General features: G+C 49.2%; 3 protein-coding genes across 3 annotated transcripts; 2 read left to right on the top strand and 1 right to left on the bottom strand.

Annotated features, from left to right (window-relative positions):
- Positions 1–253: 253 nt before the first annotated feature.
- L3040_003959 (uncharacterized protein) lies at positions 254–9,521 on the bottom strand (the record flags this gene model as incomplete). The annotated part of the gene is made up of 9 exons (XM_007294860.2): positions 254–273; positions 336–1,293; positions 1,342–2,803; positions 2,862–7,386; positions 7,434–7,771; positions 7,834–9,195; positions 9,259–9,298; positions 9,344–9,391; positions 9,476–9,521. The coding sequence occupies 9 exons, from the start codon at positions 9,519–9,521 to the stop codon at positions 254–256; spliced, it is 8,799 nt and encodes a 2,932-aa protein (XP_007294922.2).
- A 462-nt stretch (positions 9,522–9,983) lies between these two features.
- On the top strand, positions 9,984–15,203 carry L3040_003958 (uncharacterized protein; the record flags this gene model as incomplete). Its single annotated transcript, XM_007294861.2, has 6 exons — positions 9,984–10,167; positions 10,217–10,807; positions 10,873–14,574; positions 14,622–14,777; positions 14,823–15,091; positions 15,141–15,203. The coding sequence occupies 6 exons, from the start codon at positions 9,984–9,986 to the stop codon at positions 15,201–15,203; spliced, it is 4,965 nt and encodes a 1,654-aa protein (XP_007294923.1).
- Positions 15,204–15,884: 681 nt separating this feature from the next.
- Positions 15,885–18,596, top strand: L3040_003957 (uncharacterized protein; the record flags this gene model as incomplete). Its single annotated transcript, XM_007294862.2, has 3 exons — positions 15,885–16,511; positions 16,558–18,469; positions 18,535–18,596. The coding sequence occupies 3 exons, from the start codon at positions 15,885–15,887 to the stop codon at positions 18,594–18,596; spliced, it is 2,601 nt and encodes an 866-aa protein (XP_007294924.1).
- Positions 18,597–21,326: the final 2,730 nt, after the last annotated feature.

Genomic DNA, 21,326 nt, shown 5'->3' with positions numbered 1-21,326 from the left:
AGACCTACGGGCCAAGACTTCTTCTTGTCCCCCAACACCTGCAGAAACAAGAAGCTTTCAATTGGAAAGAATCCTATTCAACCCGGTGAGCACACGTGACCTAAAAAGCAAGCACCAGAAACCCAATCGCATAACCCGGAATGCCCTTGCGAGGAAATAATTGTAGAAGTAGCTGCAGCAAATCAAGGGGTATTATTGCGCCCATCACTCCGTCGCTGAAAAGCACAAAATAAGTCCGAGGTGTACAACAATATTATGCGTATGCAGCCCAACCTGTCGAGGTTAGTAAGCGACGTCAAAAATGAGGTGATAGTATCGAGAATATAGGTAGGTACCTGAAAACAATAATGCAAGGTTTTTCTCGTCGGTGGCCTGATTGATGAGATCGTTTACTGTTGCCGTGACACTCAAGGTCTTGGACAGCTTCTTGCCCACTACAGCCAAAGCTCTAGAAGCCTCCCCTGCCTCGCTGACACGATCCTTTTTTTCTGCGGGATTCGCAATATTGGCGGCCAAAGCAACACTCTGTCCCTCTTGTATCTTCGCCATACGAATCGGGCTTACCGACCAGCTATAGAGAGGATCGTATCTGAGCACGTCAAGGATCGCCATGATGGTGTAGCTTTCCTTTCTCAGCGCCTCGAGAGTAAATTCGCAGCACCGACGGAACACACCTTCGGTCTTGGTGATTCCCATCCCATCGACGATATCACGAGTAAGTCGGAAAGGCACCAGCTCTGGAACTGGAAGAACGCGACCTGTCTCAAAGGCAACTCCGAGATCGATGTGTACGACCTCTCCATTTTTCGCATCCAGCAAGATATTGTGACCGTGTCTATCACCGAGACCAAGGACATGGCCAAGGATCGAGATTGCAGCTGTACTTCTCGTGTATGCCAGTCTCGCCAAGAACCATTCGTCGGGGTTGGTGAACTTCTCCGTGAAGAAATATCTCATGGCCGGACGAAACTTGTTCGTAATCTCGCGATACTTCCTGACCCTAACGTCGGGCGACTCAAGTTGGACTCGGCTAATGCCAACTCGGCAGTCGCTGCCCTTCATGTCCTTGGGGTGATACCTCTCATGAGCGGGCATTAAAAAGTCGTGAAGAGGTTGAGTGTTTTGTACGAACTCTATAACTCCAGCAGTATTGGTGATAGGGAGGACGCCGTATGTCCGGATTTTCAAGTTTCTTTGGCGAGTGGATTTGTTGGTTCTGAGAAGCTCGCTAACTTGCGCAAATACCTGCTCCATGATGGCATCTTGACGCAGGTCATCATTTCCTCCTTTTACCTGCGGATTTTTAGCCGGTGTCTTGATATGATTTTGAAGAGGACTTACTAGCTGCTTGAATTTCTCACCACTGGTTGTAAGAGCAGTAATGATCTTCGGAGCACTGACACCGGAAGCTATCGAAAAAGTGGGTTCCAATCTCAGTAACAGAGGTAAATTGGAATAGTCCTTATTCGGCGCGAGAGGAATTTGCATTGTCGACGGAGGCAGCTTCAGCTTGAGCAAGCCGTTACTGAGATGAGCTACAGCTGCCGAGTCCTTGAGGGATAGCTTCCTCCCGGACTTGTACTTCTCGTCAGTTTCAATGGCCACGTTTGCATAGAGTCTGTTACAGGTCTGTAGTGCCACCCATTTCTCTGCAACGCTCGATTTGGCAAGCTTATTAGCCAGCTTTACCGCTGCCTGTCTTCTAAGGACGGAAGATTCATCTTGTGTATTATGTCTGCTTTTTACTCCGGCGTAGATCTGATACATTCCGTGGAATGGGTGATCGATACAAATCTGCTGAACAAGGCTGAAAAGAAGCTTCTGAAACTCAGAGTCCGAATCTTGTAGCCGAGAAGAGAGCTGGTTCATGAGGAGTGCAAATTTTCGGCTTGGTACGTCGCTCAAGTATTTTGAAACAGCATCATTCGCAAGCTCATCCTCTGAATGCTCCATCCACAGTGCACAGAAGCGCAAGGCATTACTATCGTGGTCGTCGCATGCAGAGAGAGCTAGAAGGTAGTTTTCGAGACATCTCCTCAGGAAAACGCTTCTGTTTCTCTCGTGGCTTTTCAGCTCTTCATGGTCAAGCTTTGACCAATTTTGGTGTTTTGTTAGCTGGCGCCTGTTAGACTCCTTCTGCTTCGATGATATGTTGCTGGGCATCTCTCCAACTATCTTTAACCATGCTTTGACCTCAGCGTCTTTGTGCTTGGTAAGCTTCTTGAGCCTATCAAGGTCCTCCAGGCCGTCTGGGTCGACGAGCTGCTGATCGCAGAATTTTGCGAATTGATGGAAAACCTGTCCGGCCTCATCGCCTCCCTTCCCTCCCTGTATTTCCTTCAGAGCCGGATGAAAATATTTGTCAACCACCGCCTCGGCCTTTTCCAGTCTTGCGACCGAGATCTGGTATCCAATTTTGGTCAAGAGCTCGGGCCTAGTGATGGCAATTGTCTGCTTTTCCAGTGCTTGCTTGTCGTCCAGACTCTGGAGCATGCCGATAGATGATGCCATCTCACCTTGATCCCACAGAGCATTTGCAGCCTCTAAGTGGATCGCCACTTCCGGATTTACACCAACATCATGGCAAGGTTTGATTAAGTCCAACATAGACGTAGCCAGGGATAACGACTCTTGGAGAGCACCGTGAGCACGATTGACAGTTGAGGCAAGCAAAGCAGTTTTGACCTCGATGATTCTGGTATCGATAGGCTTGAGAGCCATGATTTGTTGCAAGCGCGGTTCGCGATTTAATATGCTGAGTGTCGTCCCTCTGCAGGACAATATATGGCTGATGTCGTCGAAGCTAGGGGCAAGTTAAAGTATGTCCCATAGGAAAAATTCAGGCTATACAAGAAACATACCTTCCGGTCTTCATCCACGTAGAACGAGCATTAAATCTCGTAAGCATCTCTTCGAACTGCAACGAGCCCCGAGAGGTCAAGACTTCGTCCATTTCAGCCAGTGCGGCCAATGTCTGTAGTGAGCTATGCAACGCAGTTGCGGTCAAGTCTTTCTGGACCAGATTCCTCATAGTGCTCTCTAGTCCTTCATTCACAGCAAGCAGTATAGATGTATCATCTGAGGCCATGTGGACCGCTTGAAAGGCTTTGTAGAGTGTTACTGAATCGCTGCTTCCAGTGCTTGGGACGGGTATGTCCCACTGCTCTAGTTTCCGAGCTGTACGAAACATCGACTCAAGGACTTCTGGTGACATGCCAACATTTTGCTGCATTTGCAAAAGCGAAGAGGATATACCGCTCTGGTTCAGATTGTCCAGAGCTTTGACTAGTGATTGTACGTCTTGAGCTGTACCGGGATTTTGACGTCGTAGATGGCTGTCGTATTGAGCGCCTCTGAACGCTAGGCTCTTTGCCCCGTCTTTCTCGTGTTCGAATCGCGCCAGGATGGTACTTAGACTTGCTTTTTGTTGAACCCCGTAATATGAATCGGGATCGTCAATATTCTCGAAGATATTCAGCAGGAGTTCCGTCGGCAGCTCGACGTTCTCCAGGCTGCTTCTGTTGGTGGAAGACCGCCGTGAGGGCTGGGAAGGTACAGAACAGAACTCCTCTGTGAAGAGCAGAGATGTTTTATACATTCCACAACGTGAAGCAGCTTTAGCAGCCTTGAGAAAATTGACATCAAGCCAACGCGATCGGTCCGCCATGGATTTCTCTCCGGGGAAGTGCTGTGTTCGAAGGTACAGAATAGCGTTAAGGAGCATCTTGAGATTTTCCTTATTGATGTCCTGACTGCAATCGAACCAACGACCAAATGCAGAGGAGAGTTTCTTCCTCCTGTCTTGCTGATCATGTACAGGCGCGGAAATGGCCAGATGGACCAGGAAGGGAAATGCACGCTCGGGGAATCCAGGAACCATGCGCAAAATTGGTACCAGTGCGTTCAGATGAGGCTCCTTTGGAACAGATTGAGCAATTGCTACAGACAGATTCCGTAGCCATTTGTCATCAAAGATGGCTTCCGTTTCCAGAACTTGGCTTAGCGGTATTTGGCCTAATTTGAGACTGCCGACTTCGGATGGTGGGATCTGGTATAGGTTCCAAAAAGACGCTTCAATAAGAGAAGACGGGAGGACTTTTTGATAGGTGGTGTCGTCGGTTTTTGACAAAATAACTCGCAGTGCAGTCTCAGCCAAGCCGGCGTTTTCAGTAGCTGATGCTAGTGTCAACTCTTTCAGTAGGTTCAGTACGCAGGAAATGGAAGATCCAAATTCATCTGTGTGCGTCGCAAGTTCTGTGATCTGGGCCAAGGTAGATTCCTGCAGAAGGTCCTCGTGTACCAGTCCAGATGCAGCAAAAGCTCTGCCCAGAACTCTCGCTGCCCAAGACAAATACGCATTATTCGTTGAACCTCTGCAAGACCTCCAGACTACGGCAGCATAGTCGATAGAATGACCATCTTGTCCTAAAATATCGTTGCGAAATGACACTGGGGTTCGAAACTCGGAACTGAGCATGGACAGAGCAAGCTCTCTGGACGGTCGATCCAATAGAATGCCGCCATTTCGCTCGTCGTTGAGCAATTGAATCAGGAGCACACTCTCTAGCGAATCTTTGTCCGCAGTGCCTACACCGGTTGTGAATGCCGCCTCAACAAGCTTTCTAAAAGCCGACGCAGACTGGCCCTCTAATTCTGGCGAATCATACTTTCCCAAATACTGTCCGACCCAGGTATGGAACTGTTGCGCTTTGGAGATTGTATCTTGATGCTGGCTTTCTTGCGTTGTGCTCGCTCTTTGAGAGTCGCAAATTTCGCGCAACGAACCCAGCATAGCCAACGAGATACCAGCAACGAAAGCGGGATTCTGGACGAGGGCAGAGGAGCCACTAATCATCAAGTATTTGATGATGCCAAATGCATCTTCTGCACACTCGGGATCGATAATGAACGGCCGTACGGACTGTATGAGCATTTCCAGAGGATACCCCTGGATTGCAGCATTGCCAGCCAGGGCGATCAGGACTCTGAGCTTCCTCAACACAGTACATGCATGGAGGGAGCCAAGCGCTGGGTGAATACCGTTAAGCAGCTTTCTCCCAATTGAGACAATCAGAGCTGGTGTATATAGGTGTTTCAAGTCATGCCCTGCTCGTGGGCATATATACTGAATCCAAGCCTGCAGATGTCGCACCTTGAAGTGAGGTTGCTGGGTGGGCGGAAGGTTTTGGTTTGTCGAGTCCGAAGATCTGATCTGGTCGAGTATATTCCCAGCATAAGCGAGTGCTGGATCTTTGATGAAGTGCTTTGCCGCAGACATAACACTTTCTATGATGTTGAAAAAGACAGCAATGATGTCCACAAAATGAAGATTGAGACACTCGTGGAAAACCTCTCCACCTAATTGATTTTTCATACGTTTGTACCCGGTGACCAAGTCCTTCGAGCCACTGGGCGAAGAGGTATCGTGAGCAACACAATATGCTATGATTTTGGTGAAGCATTTCTTGATCAGATCGGTATAGTCGACGTTGATGCTTTCCGCCAGACTTTGTGCTGCCCTGTCTTCGCCGCGCATAATTAGTATAGCCATTGCTTCTTCTTGGGCCTCCTCGACGAGTTCTTCCAGACTCGTAAATCCAAAAATCCTAAAAGGGATTTCCTCGATCTTTTTTTTAACGCTCTCCCTTTCTCTATCGTAGTCAAGCCATGTGTAGAGAATCTGCGGCCTAAACAGAGTGAACAGTACTTTAGGCCTGTTGACATTCAGGGCAGAAGCAACCTGTGTCATACATCTCATTGCATGCTCGGTACAACTTGGAAGCAACCCAGCGGCCTCAAAGATGTAATAGATACAGCGCCGAAGTAAGGTGGGCCAGCTAGAGGCCAGCTTTGCAAATACGTATAGGCGGAAGAAAATACCTTCAGGTTGATCCCCGTTCTGTGGCAACTTCTCGGAAATATCCTGGAAGACACTATCGTGGTCTTTGAGTATGAACATGTGGAATATTTGGGAGATGTGGTTCCCGATGTAGAACTGGACAGATATGGTACCGTGTTGGAGGATTTTGAAAAGACTCGAGCGGGGCGACGGCAGATCCCTTGAGGCCCCATAGTCCGAATTGGACCTCATGAGGTACAATAGTAGCTCAGCTATGCCTTTCTGGACATGCGGAGAAGATAAATCTTTCTCATGAGCATGAGTGATAAAAAAGCAGTGCAGCTGGGAGGCCGCATCCGCTGTATCATTCTCTTCCTCAGCGGACCAAAAAGATCCGAGGCCAACGAGAGTTTCTAGGCACATTTTCATAGCGACTTCACACTGCAGATAGTCTTTTTCCTGCAGGATTAGCGCGATACGCTCAAGTATTCGAGTCGCAACACTTTCATCTAGTGTTAGGTCTGATTCAATGACATGCTTTAAGAGGCGCCGGCTCGCTAGAAATTGCTGCGTATCAAGAGAATCGAGATGGTCAACAAAAGAAGTTACGACACCTACGGAGCATGGTGTATCGTCTATCGCAGCTATCATTAACAAGTGGCCTGTAACCGCAAGATAGAAGGAGCTGGTCCAGGTTTCAAGGCAATCGATCTTTCTGGGCATATCTTCTCTTTGTTTATCTGCGTTGGAGTGGGCCTCTCTGATTATGAAATCATCGTTATCATCCATCATGTCGACATCAGACTCCAGAGATTTACCGTCAGTATAAACGTGGAGCTTCTTTACCGTGACCGCAACGGAAATGAAGAATCCGAGAAGATAGGGGTCTTTTTCCGACAATTGACGAAATTCGTTGGATCCGCAGGGAGGTAAATAAGGCTGGACCGACTGGAGCAATGCCTCATTGAGACATTGAGCTCCTTTCGGATCTTTCGTAAATGCCCCAAAAAGGAAACCTGCAATCTCCTTGGTAAATTCTCGCCCATCCGCTTCCAGGCTATACAGCTGCGGCTGCGGGAGAGTCGGGCCAATGAAGTGGGACATCAGAAGCAATATTGTAATGCAACTATTGGTTGCATTACGAAACATATCTGCAGATACCAGCGAGCATTGATCGGCCAGATAGGACTTCCAACTCTGTAGAATACCGCGGCATTTTGGTTGCAGAAGCTCGAGAACTAGCTTGCGGGCAGCTTGGAAGTGGGCGCTGCTGGTGACATAGGTGATACTGCCAGGGTCCGAATAAGCCGGGCATGATGGGCATGACCACTCTGCATCATAGCCCGGAAATTTATCCAGGAGCAACAGATATCGGAGGGTTTGCTGGCTGTTGACGTGTTGTCGCCATGCCAATGCAAGTGGACCGCAAGGCATTGTTGCGATGGAGGGTAAACTCACCCTAAATAGACCGAGACATGTTCGAATCAAAGCCACGATATGCTGCGGCTGGACATTGATGGAGTAACGAGCAGCGAAATTTCCCTCATCTTGTCAAATCAGCACGTCGACTGGAACTTGGCTTCATTGAACGTACCTGGGTTCCATCTGGCGAAGAGCCATCTGATGACATGCTGTGCAGTTGAAAGACTTGCGCTGGGGACTTCAGTGACTCTGGAATGCAGTAAATCCATCATCAAGAACATGCTCGAGTCACAGAGCACTACTGGCCCACTTATATCAGCGGATGTGACAATTGATCCCACGTCCTCACCAATGTCCTGGTACTGGACCAACTTTCTGGAGATTATTGCATGAAGCTCGAGAGCTGCACTGCGACACGTGGTCGAGAAAGTCAGGGACCGAATGCCGAGCTGCCAGAGCTGCATCCACTCCACTGAGCTGATATCCTTCACAGAGGTTTGGGCTGTACAACTATAAACATGTTAGTGAATAGCTAATTGGAAGGCAGTTCTTCTTCCCTTGCGACGGCCAACAAAGCCCAAGAAGTGATATTCCCGCGTTTGTCACCAGCACATATTTGCAACTGCGTTAGCAGATCTGAGAGTCTAGACGCCGAGAGTTGGGTATCCTGGAGGATGAATGAGATCATCTGCAAGCCTGCTAAGCGTAGAGTCTCGTCCCTTGCTCTGAGCAACTCGAGTAGTCGATCCGGTACGCGCTGCCGCTTCCGGGGATGGTTGTCAACGTCGTCGCTCCTCTCACCTGCAGCGGAACCGACTCGCTCTTGGCCAACAGCCACAAGTCGCTCAATGATCCCGATACTTCGGAGGATGGCCCAGTTACGTTCAGCTCTGACGTTGTGAGGCTTCAGCCCGAACCCGTACATGCAAAACGGTGTGCTTAAACTGTTCTGGCTCTCGCAAAAATCTGCCATGTCTAAGTCATCTAGTTGCAGCTGATCACGGTCTGATCGCTTCGCATAATCCCCTTTCAGCGCCTCTAAGAGTTCCTCCAGTATTGGTAGCAGCTCCAAGTTATTCTCGTCCCCAATAGCTCGTTCTAGGTGAAGATGGACGGAGAATAAGAGAATCAGCATCTCATCCCTCACAGTATTCAAGAGCTCGTCTTTTGCCAAAGCCTTTCCTTGCCATAAACGACAGATAACAGGGAGTATCTCTTGAGCAGCGGATTGGCAGAAGACGGTTTGTTCTTCTCGCACATGGCTCAGGACGATATTGAGAGTAGAAAAGGCGACTTGGTGAAGTTGGCTTGCACTAGAGCCTTGCATTTTCAATATTCGAATAGTACTTTCCCCGACCTCGGAGTATCTGTTGCCAAGCGGTGAATTGGATGCGGAGAGGAGCAAGTGTAGAGTCTGGAACAGCTCCTCGATGTTTTGTCTATTCAGCGAGCCTTCGTGAGCGCGTACACGGCTAGACTTGACTAACGAACTGGAAGGATGGCTCGTTCCGGTACCCGAATGACTGCGAGGCGACTCTTCATGCTCATCCAGGTATGTGTTCAGCCCTTTGAGACAGAAGTCGACCACATGAAGCCAAAAATCGGCTTCCATCCGCTCCACACGAGGCTGAAACTCAAATAATGTAGTCAACGCCTTGAGGCAGTTCTGGGCAAGCGGTTCATTGTAACCGCCCTCTTCCTTAAGAAGGGTCTTGATAATGTGTGCCACGACGTCCTTGACGGTATTGTTCTTGAGCTTGTGTGCGCCAGTTTTAACCACTGTTCGTATGATGTCGCCACAGGCATCAAGCCGTGCCTCCGCTGTACTTCTGGTGTTCTTTACTTTGGCGATCTTGTACACAGCTAGCTCGGCCGATGCCATGTGGAAAACACCGTCGTAGACTCTGCGGTATGCCTTGTCGGAAAGGTGGTCACTAGGGCAGACATATAATCAGCCACAGCCTGGATTGGCTGTAATATTCCGAGAATGCACTCACAGCTTTGCTCTGTTATCCTTATCAAATAACACTTTTAAATCTGGAAATCATTAGTTGTACCCAGTCCTTGGATACGGATGCTTACCTCTCATTGCATCGGCGCGAGATTTCTGGGTTGTACCCCAACATCCTTCTACAAGAAATCAGTAGAAGTTCAGGCTTACATATAATTAGAACGCAGAGAAACAGCATCGAAAGGCCAGGAAGAAGTGCCTACCTAATGCTTTGTCGAGGCGAACCTCGTTGTTATCAAGGTCGCCCATCTTGAAAAGACTATCAAACAGCAGCGAGTGCTCATAGCTCGCGTGCTAGCAGTAGGGAGATATACAGAGAACGTTGTTGACAGAAGATCGAGACTTTCGACAGCTATCTCGTGGAGTAGACGCAGCTAACGGCGATCATCCGGTGCAATCGTCGTCCCGAGTGGGTAATTGAAGTTGAGATAGCCGACGGAGGCTCGGGGCTGAGTAAATAAATATTTTCTTCAGCCTTGCCGGGAACGACGCGACTTTCTCGTTGCATTCTGGATCAACAATTCGCTTGGCACCAGTCGTTTCGCAACACCTCAATATTCCTCCCAGCACCCCGCGATTCAGCCAGTACCTTCGACAACTTCAGAGCTGGTTGGCTGAATACATGTGTGTATCTTAAAGTTGCTGCCGTCCTGTTCTGGGTCAAATACGAACGATCGCCCGCCTGTGCCTCTCGGCGCATCGATCTGAAAAATGGCAGAGGTGAGCAGCTTGGAAAGCCTCCAAGCTCTCTATGCGGATCTACTCGCCCTCTCAGAGTCACGTCTATCGAGTATCGAGCGATTGGGCGCGCAGCTTGATGCGCACATCAGAGACTTCAAAAATCTGCTGGACAAGAAACCGCGGAGTGAGCAAAGTCGGCAGAGCTTGGCAACAGGTACGAAGCATCAGAAGAAAAGCCTTACAGAAGCTAACATATAACCCAGGGAAGCTCGATATTGATGGGGACCAGTACACAATCAACGATGACTTCCAGCAAGGTGCATTACAGCTCGCAAACGATTTGAATCTAGATGAGCTCGATGCCGCGCGGATATTCTTTGAAGTTCAAGATGAGACGGAATCTTCAGGACGATCGGCAATTACGAACTCGATCGTGCGCTATCACCAGCGGCGAAAGACCTTGCTCGACTGCCTTCAGCTACTCATACAGTTATCCGCAGACGAAGAACAGGACGAGGCTCTACGGGCAGATTTACAGGCTATCGTAGCCCAAATAACACAGCCAGAAAACGGCTCAACAAGATATACGCAGAGATGTCTATCCGGTATGGAAGATATCAAAAACGAACTGCAGGCCCTTTTGGACAGTCTGAACCGGGTGGCACTGATGGGTCCTGAGCAACAAGCAGAAGCCAGAGAGACTATCGAATACCAGCGAGTTAGTCTCGTAAAGCAGCATGAGACCTTAGGTCTCATGATGCTGTACTTGGTAAAGGAGAACCACTCCGTTGAAGCCGATTTTGAAAAAGTTCTGAATACCCTCAGACAAGCCGACAAATACGATAATTTGCTCTGTATGTTGATTACACAGTTTGAGATTTTGGCGCAACCAAGTGAGCGTGTACTGACATAATTTTAGTACACTATTTTCCGGCTCTTTCGGCCTTCATCTCAGGTCTTGGGGGTGCGGAGGGTATAAATGTACTAGCAGATGCGAGAGCGTTGAACGACAAGATATTCGCACGGGTGGATGACAAAAATGCGTGGGCATTGTCATATGTCCACGCTGCGTTCCGAGTATTCTGGCTGGCTGAGTATAGTAGCTGGTACACAGAGAATTCCGACGGGAGTATCCCAGACAACCAATTGGAAGACGAGGCCAGGCAGCGATCTAAGCAATTCTACGATGCTTTGAAGGACGGGGCTTTCGATTTTATCCTGTCTATCTCTGCGGATGTCAAAGCTGCTGAATGGCATGACCCAGCGCGACATGGTTTGCGCCAGTGGCTACAGCGTAAGGCACCGATCATTGTGGCAGACTCTGTTCCATTTTCTCAGACATTCCAAGAAGCCCAAATGGAACAGCTCGAGGGGTTCATCGAAGCTTTCATCACAAATCTCCCAGATGTACTGAGAAAGCTCCGTGTCGATGAAGACGAACAGCGCCAGCTGAGTATGGAGCATGAGCATGATCTTGATCTAGAAAAGTTCATTGTGATCATATCTTACGCTTTCGAGGGACGACCGAAGGCAGCTTATGGTGGCTTCTGGGATGTTCCTGATGGGGCGCTCCTCGGTTTTGTTCACTGGGCTTCCAAGCGAGCATCAACGCCCCTAGTCAGTGCTTTTTGTGAAATGCTTCAAGCTATCTCTGAAGACGAAGACTGTGCGACAGCCGCACATCACTTTTTGATGGATGATGGGACACAATCATCTGGCAAAATGAGAAGAACCCACTCTTTGACTTGGAACCAAATTTTCAAAGAGCTTACTTTTTTTTCCTCCAAAATCCGCGACCGCCCAGCTTTACCGCAACCGCAAGCTTTCCGCACCGGAAAGCCTAACAGTGATCTTGCGGAGGCAGAACCGGAATCGGCAATGATGCTGGAATGCTACTTAAGGCTCATTACCCGACTTTGCTCCGAAAGTGAACCAGCTCGAGCATTCTTAGCCCAGCATCCAACGTTCCATATCGTCGACTTGCTTTTCCAACTTGCTAGCAGTGCAATTCAACCTCGGCTCAGAGCATGCGCTTTTACTACTCTGCGGTCACTTCTTAGCCACAAAACGAGAGAAGTAGGGGAGTATCTCTGGGCGGCTCTTGACGTTTGGATGGCTGGCGGGTATTTTTCAGGGTCAACGGCGCCTAAAGCCCCGGCCATCGCACCAACCCCGTATTCTATGGACAGAATTCTCAGAGGGTTGGCATCTGGGTTCGAAGAACCAAACGCATTTGTCCAGCTTCTCCATGCTCTCGTGCTACCGTATGAAAACGATGTTGGTCTCCGCGATGGTTTACCTTTCCCAGAGACTTTGGGGATCTCAACTCGCCAGCCGGGTATCGAACCCTATGTCGATTTCGTACTAGGAACGATATTTGCCGATCGAGCCTTGGAGCTGGGTGAGGTCGTCCAAGCAAGGTTGCTATACCTTACCTGTCTGGACTTCATCGCTACATGCCTTGATACTTTCAACGAGGATCTGGTCATCTTTGCCAGCCATTCAAATGTCTCTGTCGATTCAGCTATTCAGGCGTCCACGCTTCAGAGCTACGTCCTCCTTCACCCTTTTTCAAGGGTGATGGAATGGGTTTTCAATGACAAAGTTATGGCTGCGATATTCTCTACAGTCCGTCAGGACCCGGCAGATGTCGCATGTGCTGCACCAGATTCACCTTTGATATTGTGCCTCTTGCGTGGCCTCCATGTTATCACGGCAATTCTAGAACTTCAGCCTACCTATCTGGATATAATCAGGCCACTTATGAAATCCCTACCAAATTACCGAAGAGCTGCGGTCCCAAACGCTGCATATGGATGTTTCGAGGATGGTGTCCTCAACAATCTTTCCATCATCTCTGATCTGGGTCGGTATTGTGGGACTGGCCATGCAGAGCTCATCGTTGCGTCTTTGAAGTTGTTAGAGAAGCTGTCTGCATCGCCAAAGCTTTCTCACCCACCAAGCACAGGCTTAGGGAGAGGGTCAAATCGGAACAAGGCACTTGCCGCTCTTGACGATGATGCCGAAACAATTTCAAAGATCATGCTGCGTGAGATGGAAGCGGATATTGATATCAACCAAGGGCCGGAGTCCTCCTCATACATCATAAAGGTCCATATACTGGACTTCCTCATTGCATGCCTTCGAGCCACTCCCGGCCAAATCACAATTGCCCATCTTTTACTTGGATTCCAGTGCGGTCCGGGAAGTCTCAGTGCAGATGCACATGGCTCGTTCAGCCGTGGGATCTCTCTTTTCCATACAATCTTGCTCCTCGTATTGCAATCGCCTATAGAGGATGACACTGGTCCATCATCGTGGCTAGTGTCCCTGAAACTGAAGGGCATGTACGTGCTGAAGGAGCTCTGGATTTCCCCTCTGTCTTGCAAGTTAGTCATGTCAGAAATGCAAGCGAATGACGCATTTTTTGACATGTTTCTCAAAGAAGGAGTAATTCAACCGGGAATACTTTGGGATGGCGTAGACATTGCGGACCCGGTTTTTCCTTCCACACCAGCGGCGACCTGTCTGTCCGAATATTTGTGTCGACGCGCCTTGGTGTTACATTATCTTTCTGCAGAACTCCGCCAGGTTGTGCGTGACCATTCTCCATCACGGAAGCAGCGGATGTTTGAGACGCTCCTGGGATCTACAATACTTGATGACGGCCAAAAGATAGACCATGCAACTATCTTTGATTTCTTCGATTTTATGGAGCCCGAATTCAACCCCAGCCCCGTTCATCCGCAGTTGTCCTGGTTCAGCGATGTCGACCTCTACGCTTGTCTGGACGACGCACAAGACCCTTCTTCTCAATTTGATCTAAGCAAGATTGAAGAGCTTCTCGTGCTGAGGAAGGCAGAGCTGACACACACTAAGAGATTGGAAAATCCACAGGATGTAGTCTTAGTTAACAACCAGGCCCAGCAACTGCTAGAATTTTACGCTCAAGATAACCAGATAAAGACTCTTACAGCTGCCCGATTGGCAGTCCTCAAAGCCTGGGTTCAATTGACTCTAGTAATGGTTTCATGTGGCGACTTCGATGGTCCAGCCAAGATATCTTTTGTTTTAAGAGCTCTGCAAGCAATAATGCCGAGGCTGGAGAGTGGTCTCGACGTTGTTGACGAAGCTATGCAGCTGGCGAGCCTTGCAAAGTCTCTACTTTTCAGCATCGACTTCACCTCCGATGCTTTCAAGAAGGGCGACACCGGAACCATGGTGAGCGACAGGCTGTTCCACCTCTTTCAGTTGTCACTTAGAGCAATCAGCACGCTCGGATCCAAGGTAGCCCTGAAGGAACATTACTATAGCATAGCCTACCGCTACCTAACGAGCATGGCAGATGTGAGAGGCATCTCTGGGCTTCCACGACGACACAGCATTCAAACAATCAAGTCTGCTGGTGAGCGATTCATCGACTTTGTATGCGACGATGCCCATGGTGGCGAGGGAACCTGCCGGATCACCGCATTGCTTCTTCTCGGGGCAGTGATCAAGTTGGGGAAGCAAGAGAACTCCAAGTACATTATTGAGTCTCTGACCCGTCTTAATTTTGTCAGCATTCTTGTGGAGTCTATCCAGGGCATGGCGGATGATCTACGAGCCACTCCTGTTGAAGGTAAGTCTGAGTCCTTGACTCTCCCTAGACGTGCACTGACTCATTAGATGTTGATATGTATCTGTCATATTGCCACGCCAGACTTTCTCTACTCCTAAATCTATCACAGACTCGGTACGGGGCATCCGCTGTTCTCAATACAGGACTGTTCCATTCCGTCAAAGCCTCGGGATTTTTCGCAATCGATCCCGATTTGGGCGTTGGTATGTCGACCCGTTCTTACACAAGGCTCTTGCTAACGCCCTCAGATATTGACGGTCCTGGTGCCGTCAGCAAACACTACAACCTGTTGGCCGCCGTGATGCGTATCTTATGCGCCACCATCTTGAGCCGAGGCTCTCAAAACCAGCAGACCATAGAGCTTGGGCGGCGATTCCTATCAGAAAATAGAATCTCTCTCCTTGCAGTCCTCAAAAAGTCTGCAGGACTCGGGGGCGCCGTTAAGGCTTCTAGCCAGAGCATCGATGACCTTGCAGAGACATATGTGCTGCTTATGTCGATCACAGGCTTCATTGACGTGAGTTTACTTTCCGTAGGGTTAACGATGCAGTTCTAATAGTGAGCAGTTCGAGGATCAGACGACCGAAAATCAGCAGGCGGCGAAGAGAGTCTTCACAACATTCACGTGAAGGGAGGTATGCCTTGGAAAACGCTGTACCGTAGATACCAGTAGATAGGTAGAAAGGGATCCCGTTTCGGTGCATTGGAGAGGAGAGACCAAAGACAAGCCGTGGCCGAAGTAGCATGGGGATGGATGACTTGGCTGTGAAAGTCGGGCACTTTTCGAAGATGTTGTTATAGGTGGAGATGTTAGTAGTCGAAATCAAGGCGCCCCAACATTGTAGGTATTACATCATCCCGGACCGGAAGTCTAGAAGGACTGTAGCCTACCGTCCCGTACCTATCTACTCCCTTCTTCGACCTCAACATACGTGGTGGTACCGTATCACGTTTTCTAATCCTTATCGGTGATAAGCATTCCCCGGCTTGATATTCCCCAATCCCCATGCCCATACCCATAAACATACCCATTCGCGTCATACAATAACAAAGGTACCGTAGCTAAGTAATTGATTCCCTTCAACAGTCACCCAGGCCATTCTTCAAGCTCCTGCTGTCAAATCCTAATCGTGCGGACCAAGATCCGGTGGTGCAGCAATCTCGTCTCCCCTTTCACCTGCAGCTTCCCGCCTTGTACCTCCTCGCCCGACTCGACTCGACTCGACCCCACTACCACTACCACTACCACTACCACTACCACTACCTACCACAACACGCTTTCAAACTCAATGAGGGATAAGTAAGCGTCCATGCCGTCCCCAGAGGATCCTCCTGAGCCCACCTCAAGCCCGTCCCGATCGTCCTCGAAAAGAAGGTTCCAGGAGAGCTCAAAACTCTCCACAAGTCGACACACATCCACCCCCGAGCACCAGGCAGGAGTGCAATCCACCATCCCCTTCACGAAACGACTGAAGACGTCGCACACGTCTGGAAACCAAGGTCTATCGTTGGAGATGAGCAAGAGCGCCAGTCTAGATAAGCGGCCAGTCGTCATTGACTTGACGAAGCAGCCGCTGCAGTCGAACTTTCAGCCGAACACTGGGGCGAAGAAGCTGCTGGTCAAGAACTTGAGGACGGCCTCAAGGGCGAAGGATCTCGATGACTATTACAGTCGCACATGGAATCAGCTTGATGCAGCTCTGACAGCTATCTTCAACAGTCAGCCGACTGCTGTGGCTCTGGAGATCTTGTATCGAGGCGTAGAAGCATTATGTCGACGAGAGAGGGCAGCGGAATTGTTCTCTCATTTCAGAAGTCGGTGCAAGGTTTATTTGGAGAAGGAGCTGCTTCCGAAAATTCAGAATGAAGCTGGGACGGGCAATGTCGAAGGACTACGGACTGTACTTAAGTTTTGGACAAGGTGGAATGAGCAATCGGTGAGTCGTCTCGATTTTCCTCGCGAGTAAACTAATTTCTGCCCAGACCCTTTTAAGAGCTATCTTCAGCTACCTCGATCGATCATATCTTCTTAACATGAAAGACCTCCCCCAATTACAGGACCTTAGTATCGCCCAGTTTCGCCATGCCGTCAATACCAAGGGAAAGGCAAAGGACGGGCAGAAAATGGGCGAGAAAATCGTCTGGGGGATGTGTGACCTCGTCGAATATGACCGAACCAGGCAGGCTGAGCTATTCGATGGCGCTCTCCTGAAAGATTCGATTCTGATGCTCCATATCTTTGGAATATACACAAAGTCCTTCGAGCCGGAATTAGTCAAGAGGAGCTCTGCGTACTTCGAAAAATTTGCCGAGGAAAGGAGTATGTCAGGTATGAAGGAGTACATTTCTGCTTGCGACATATTATTGAACCGAGAGGCCGATCGCTGCGATGCGTACAATTTTGATAGTACAACGAAACGTAGGATCCACGATTCCGCCCACGAAATCCTTATTGAACGGCGTTCAAACATACTTCTGGATGAGAATAGCCTTGCCAAGATTATCGACAGCAACGCAATAGTGTCGCTGAAGATTCTTTACAACCGGTTGCGACTCTCTGGAATCCAAGAGAGGCTGAAGGTGCCGTTCGAGAGCTATATCAAGCGGGCTGGATCTGAGATTGTAGTTGATAAGGACAAAATCAATCAGATGGTCATCCGCCTGCTTGAGCTGAAACGGAGATTGGATAAAATCATTCGTGACGCATTTGAGAAGGACGAAACCTTTTCTTACGGACTCAGGGACGCATTTGGCAACTTCATGAATGACAGAAAAAACTTGTCGGTAGCGGGGAACTCCAAAACAGGAGAAATGATTGCCAAGTACATGGATACATTACTTCGTGGAGGTCTGAAGGCAGTCCCGAGATCTTTAACATCTGATGCCCAGGACCGAGACGATGCCGAGAAGCAAGGTCTAGCAAGCACCGGCGACGAAGACGCTGAGCTTGACCGGCAGTTGGAGCAAGCACTGGAGCTTTTCCGATTCATCGAAGGCAAGGACGTCTTTGAGGCTTTTTACAAGCAAGATCTTGCCCGTCGACTCTTGTTATCTCGCAGTGCTAGCCAAGATGCGGAACGCAACATGCTCGCCAAGCTGAAGATTGAATGTGGAACCAACTGGACGCACAACTTAGAGCAGATGTTCAAGGACCAACAGATTGCTAAGGATGAGATGATCGCTTATAAGGAGTACCTCAAGGAGAAGGAGATCAACCCCGCTGTTGATCTTCAAGTTTTCGTGCTCTCCGCAGCCTCATGGCCTACCTACGCCGACGACGAGGTCAACATGCCATCGGAAGTCGCGCGGCAAATTGAAAGATACGAGCGTCAGTACAAACACAAGCACAATGGCCGACGCCTCATTTGGAAGCCTCGCCTCGATCACAGCATAATGAAAGCCACTTTCAAGAAAGGCCCCAAGGAACTCGCCGTCTCTGGCTTCCAAGCTATCGTTCTCCTCCTATTCAACGATATCTCATCCTCAGAGGACCAAAGCCTCTCATACACTGATATCCAAACAGCCACTAACCTAGTCGACGCCGAGCTCAAGCGTACCCTGCAATCTCTTGCCTGCGCCAAATTTCGCATTCTCACCAAACACCCCAAAGGCAAAGACGTCAACTCTACCGATACGTTCACTGTGAATCTAGGCTTTTCGGATCCGAAGTACAGGATCAAGATCAACCAGATTCAGCTGAAGGAGACGGAGGAGGAGAACAAGGATATGCATGAGCGTGTCCAGAGAGACAGGCAGTATGAGACTCAGGCAGCGATTGTCAGGATCATGAAGAGTCGGAAGTCTCTGTCGCATGCACAGCTCGTGGCAGAGGTTATCGAACAGACGAAGAAGAGGGGGCCGGTAGAGGTTACGGAGATCAAGGAGCAGATTGATAGTAAGTCCGCCCATCCCATATCTTTCCGTACTTGTGGAAAAAGAGTGAGTGCTAATGAGATGCAGAACTGCTTGATAAGGATTACCTGGAGCGTGGTGATGATAACTTGTATGTGTACGTCGCATAGATGGGAGGTGAGGCGTGTGTACTACTGTGGGGTATAGATGATGAACGCACCGGGAGAGGGGTTTTGATGATAATGAATTCGAAGGCTGCATCGTGCAATCATTCGCGGTAACTACCGTACACCAAGATGATTTGAATGATTATTTTCTAGACTTACCCCATGCTTTTCACGATGCTTCGCTTTGTTACTATTTTCATTGACTGAGTCCCATTTTGGTGACGGCGCCGCCATGCGTATGCCCTAGACTAGTGAGTGGCATCAACCTGCCCGATGTGTTCTCGGCATCCTTCTGCAACCTATCCTGTTCTGTGCCGCTTGTTTCATCTTTCCCTTCAATTCATGCCTTCTTTGAGGATCCGCTGTGCCATCTATGGGATTTTCGAGGGCGGGTCAGGCCGTTCGAGGCTCGTGTGCTAGATGCGATCAGCCAGTAAGCCAGCCTGTTGTTCGAGAAGACGATCCCCTGCAAAAGTTTTCCCATTTTTTGATGTCCCGAGGGGATCTTTTCCCGTGCTTTTATCGGTGCTCCTTACGTATGATGTGCGGCATTTATAGCCGCGCGCTCAGATTCGGTCTACTGGTTTGGCGTTCCATCGGCGACTTCTTGGGGGCATCGACTTGAATCGGGGAACTGAAAAAAGGCTTTTTGTGTGCCTCGGAATGGATTGAATAAAGCGTTTGTGAGGCATTTTCAAAATGCTCACTATGATTGAGGGATGTGGAGACTGGAGAGGAGCAAGAGCGGAGAGTTTGTCCTGATGATCTTTGGTCTTGAAGCACTCGCCTCAATCCAATCATGGTCGAAGCCCCCCCTTTGTTTTTACTTGCGCCTCTCCTTGATATCCGATCAGAACCTTCGTACTCGATCCTTTCCCCAATCGCTTTGGTTTGGGGGATTCGACGGAGAGAGAAAGCAGACGCAAGAGAAGGCTCGTGACTCTCTGCCACGGCTGTCTGCTGGAAGCCTACGATCCGAATAGTGGTTTGCCAATAGCTGAGCGATTTGCGAAGTTCGTTGACTCGTGTATCTCGTCCTTCGTACCTGTATCCGTGTCGTCTCCCATTCCCGCTCTCTTGATGCTCCAGTGCATTCGCGAAGGGGCGAGTCCTAAATACGTAATAAAGTGTATTTTTTTCTTTTCTTCGGAGCCTCAAATACCATCAAGCAGTTACCTCCATACCATTTTTCTGGGACTTGGTCTCTACGATTACCTATCAGTCGAATAATGGCTGTGCTGTCTGTGAGCTGCCACCATCTCCCGCGTGCTTGGTTCGGTGATGCGCTCGTATCGGCTCCTCTATCAGAGCTTGTTGTATTGACGTGCAAGCGGCAAGCCAAACCCGAGCAGCTCGTCTGGCCCCAATCTCTCGCCTCCCCAGTAACCCCCTCGGCAGCAGAACCCATATCCAAATAGAAAAAGAAAGAAAAACCCAATCAAACAAAAAAGGCAAAAAAAATGTTTTGGTTCAGGTGCAAGCTCAGGATTTCAGATGGAGGATAGGGAATCAACTTACACATATCTCTTTTGATAGTCTGACGGAATTGAAATATTGACGGAATTGAAATGCTGGTAGCCTTGGCTGAATTCTTCGGTGAGAAGACTTAGGTATATGAGCCGAAGCCCACAGTGGCCGTTCTTCCAAGTTGGTTGAGAAGAGGGTGGCGCTGCCCGAGTTGGTGGTTGTCTTGGTTGGTCGTAAGGGGGGGGGCTAGAGAGCACGTTAGTCTTTGTTGCTGCACGACTGCTGAGCTTGCCACCTGAACCACCAGGCTACTTTTGATGTGGTGATGCTTGGTATTCTGATCTATGTCAAGAGTAAGAAAATGTAGGCCCCGTGCCTTAGATGTGCCTTGGAAGAGCCGTGATCGAAAGTATAAATGCAATCGGGTCGAACTGGTTTGGTTGACATGGGTTTCGACAAGTTCGAATCCGGGAAACACTGGGGTAGTTTGGAGTCTCGGGACGCGGCGTTTTGTTTTCCAAATATCAGAACTCTGAAGAACAAGAAGAGGTATGAACGAAAAGTCATAGTCGATGACGAGAAATGTAAAATCGGCTATCGATTCTGTTCTTTGGAGGAGAGCGTGTTTCTTTTTGGGACTTCGTAGATCATGCCCCAGGGGTGCTTTCAAAGCTCACCACTACCCGGCTCGAGGCCTCTCTTATACAGAGCTGGATTCGACTGTCGAGTTCCAGCTTGAGCCTGAAGTCGAATTGGTCTCTGTGAACGTATGGCAGCAGGAACCTACTTCATCTCAATATCGAAACACCCACACGTCAGCAGCAGTAAACCTCTTTCCTCATGGGATCATCCCCTTCAGCCGACTTTGATATTGATTCAGGCTCCACGCTCCCATCTTCCTTGGCCTGTTCCAGTCTTCGGCAATACTTACCACCAGCACTCCTAAGGCTACGCTCCCCAACACAAGAACCGAGGATCCATCCATCTGCCATGCCACTGAGTACGCGAATGCGAATGTCCACCGTGTCTGGCATCTATCGGTCGTGATCAGAAATTTCAAGCCCTGGCAGAATTTGCAAGGACAACCAAAACCTTCACTGGACGCGAAGAGCTTGTTGTCATGGCTTGCAGACAGAACCTGTTTTTTTTTTCTTCGGGTGACAGATGAATTTCTTATCGCATTTCGTGTAGCACCCAGTGCCAGCGTTTTCGGCTTTGAAGGACGTATCTTAGTAGGCAAATGCACATTCTGGTTGTTGAATTGAG

The sequence above is a fragment of the Drepanopeziza brunnea genome (assembly GCF_022702325.1).
Source record: "Drepanopeziza brunnea f. sp. 'multigermtubi' strain 214-2 chromosome Unknown ctg5, whole genome shotgun sequence".
NCBI lineage: Eukaryota > Fungi > Ascomycota > Leotiomycetes > Helotiales > Drepanopezizaceae > Drepanopeziza > Drepanopeziza brunnea.
Note: the sequence above shows the minus strand (reverse complement) of the source record. Positions and strands in the feature narration are given on the sequence as shown.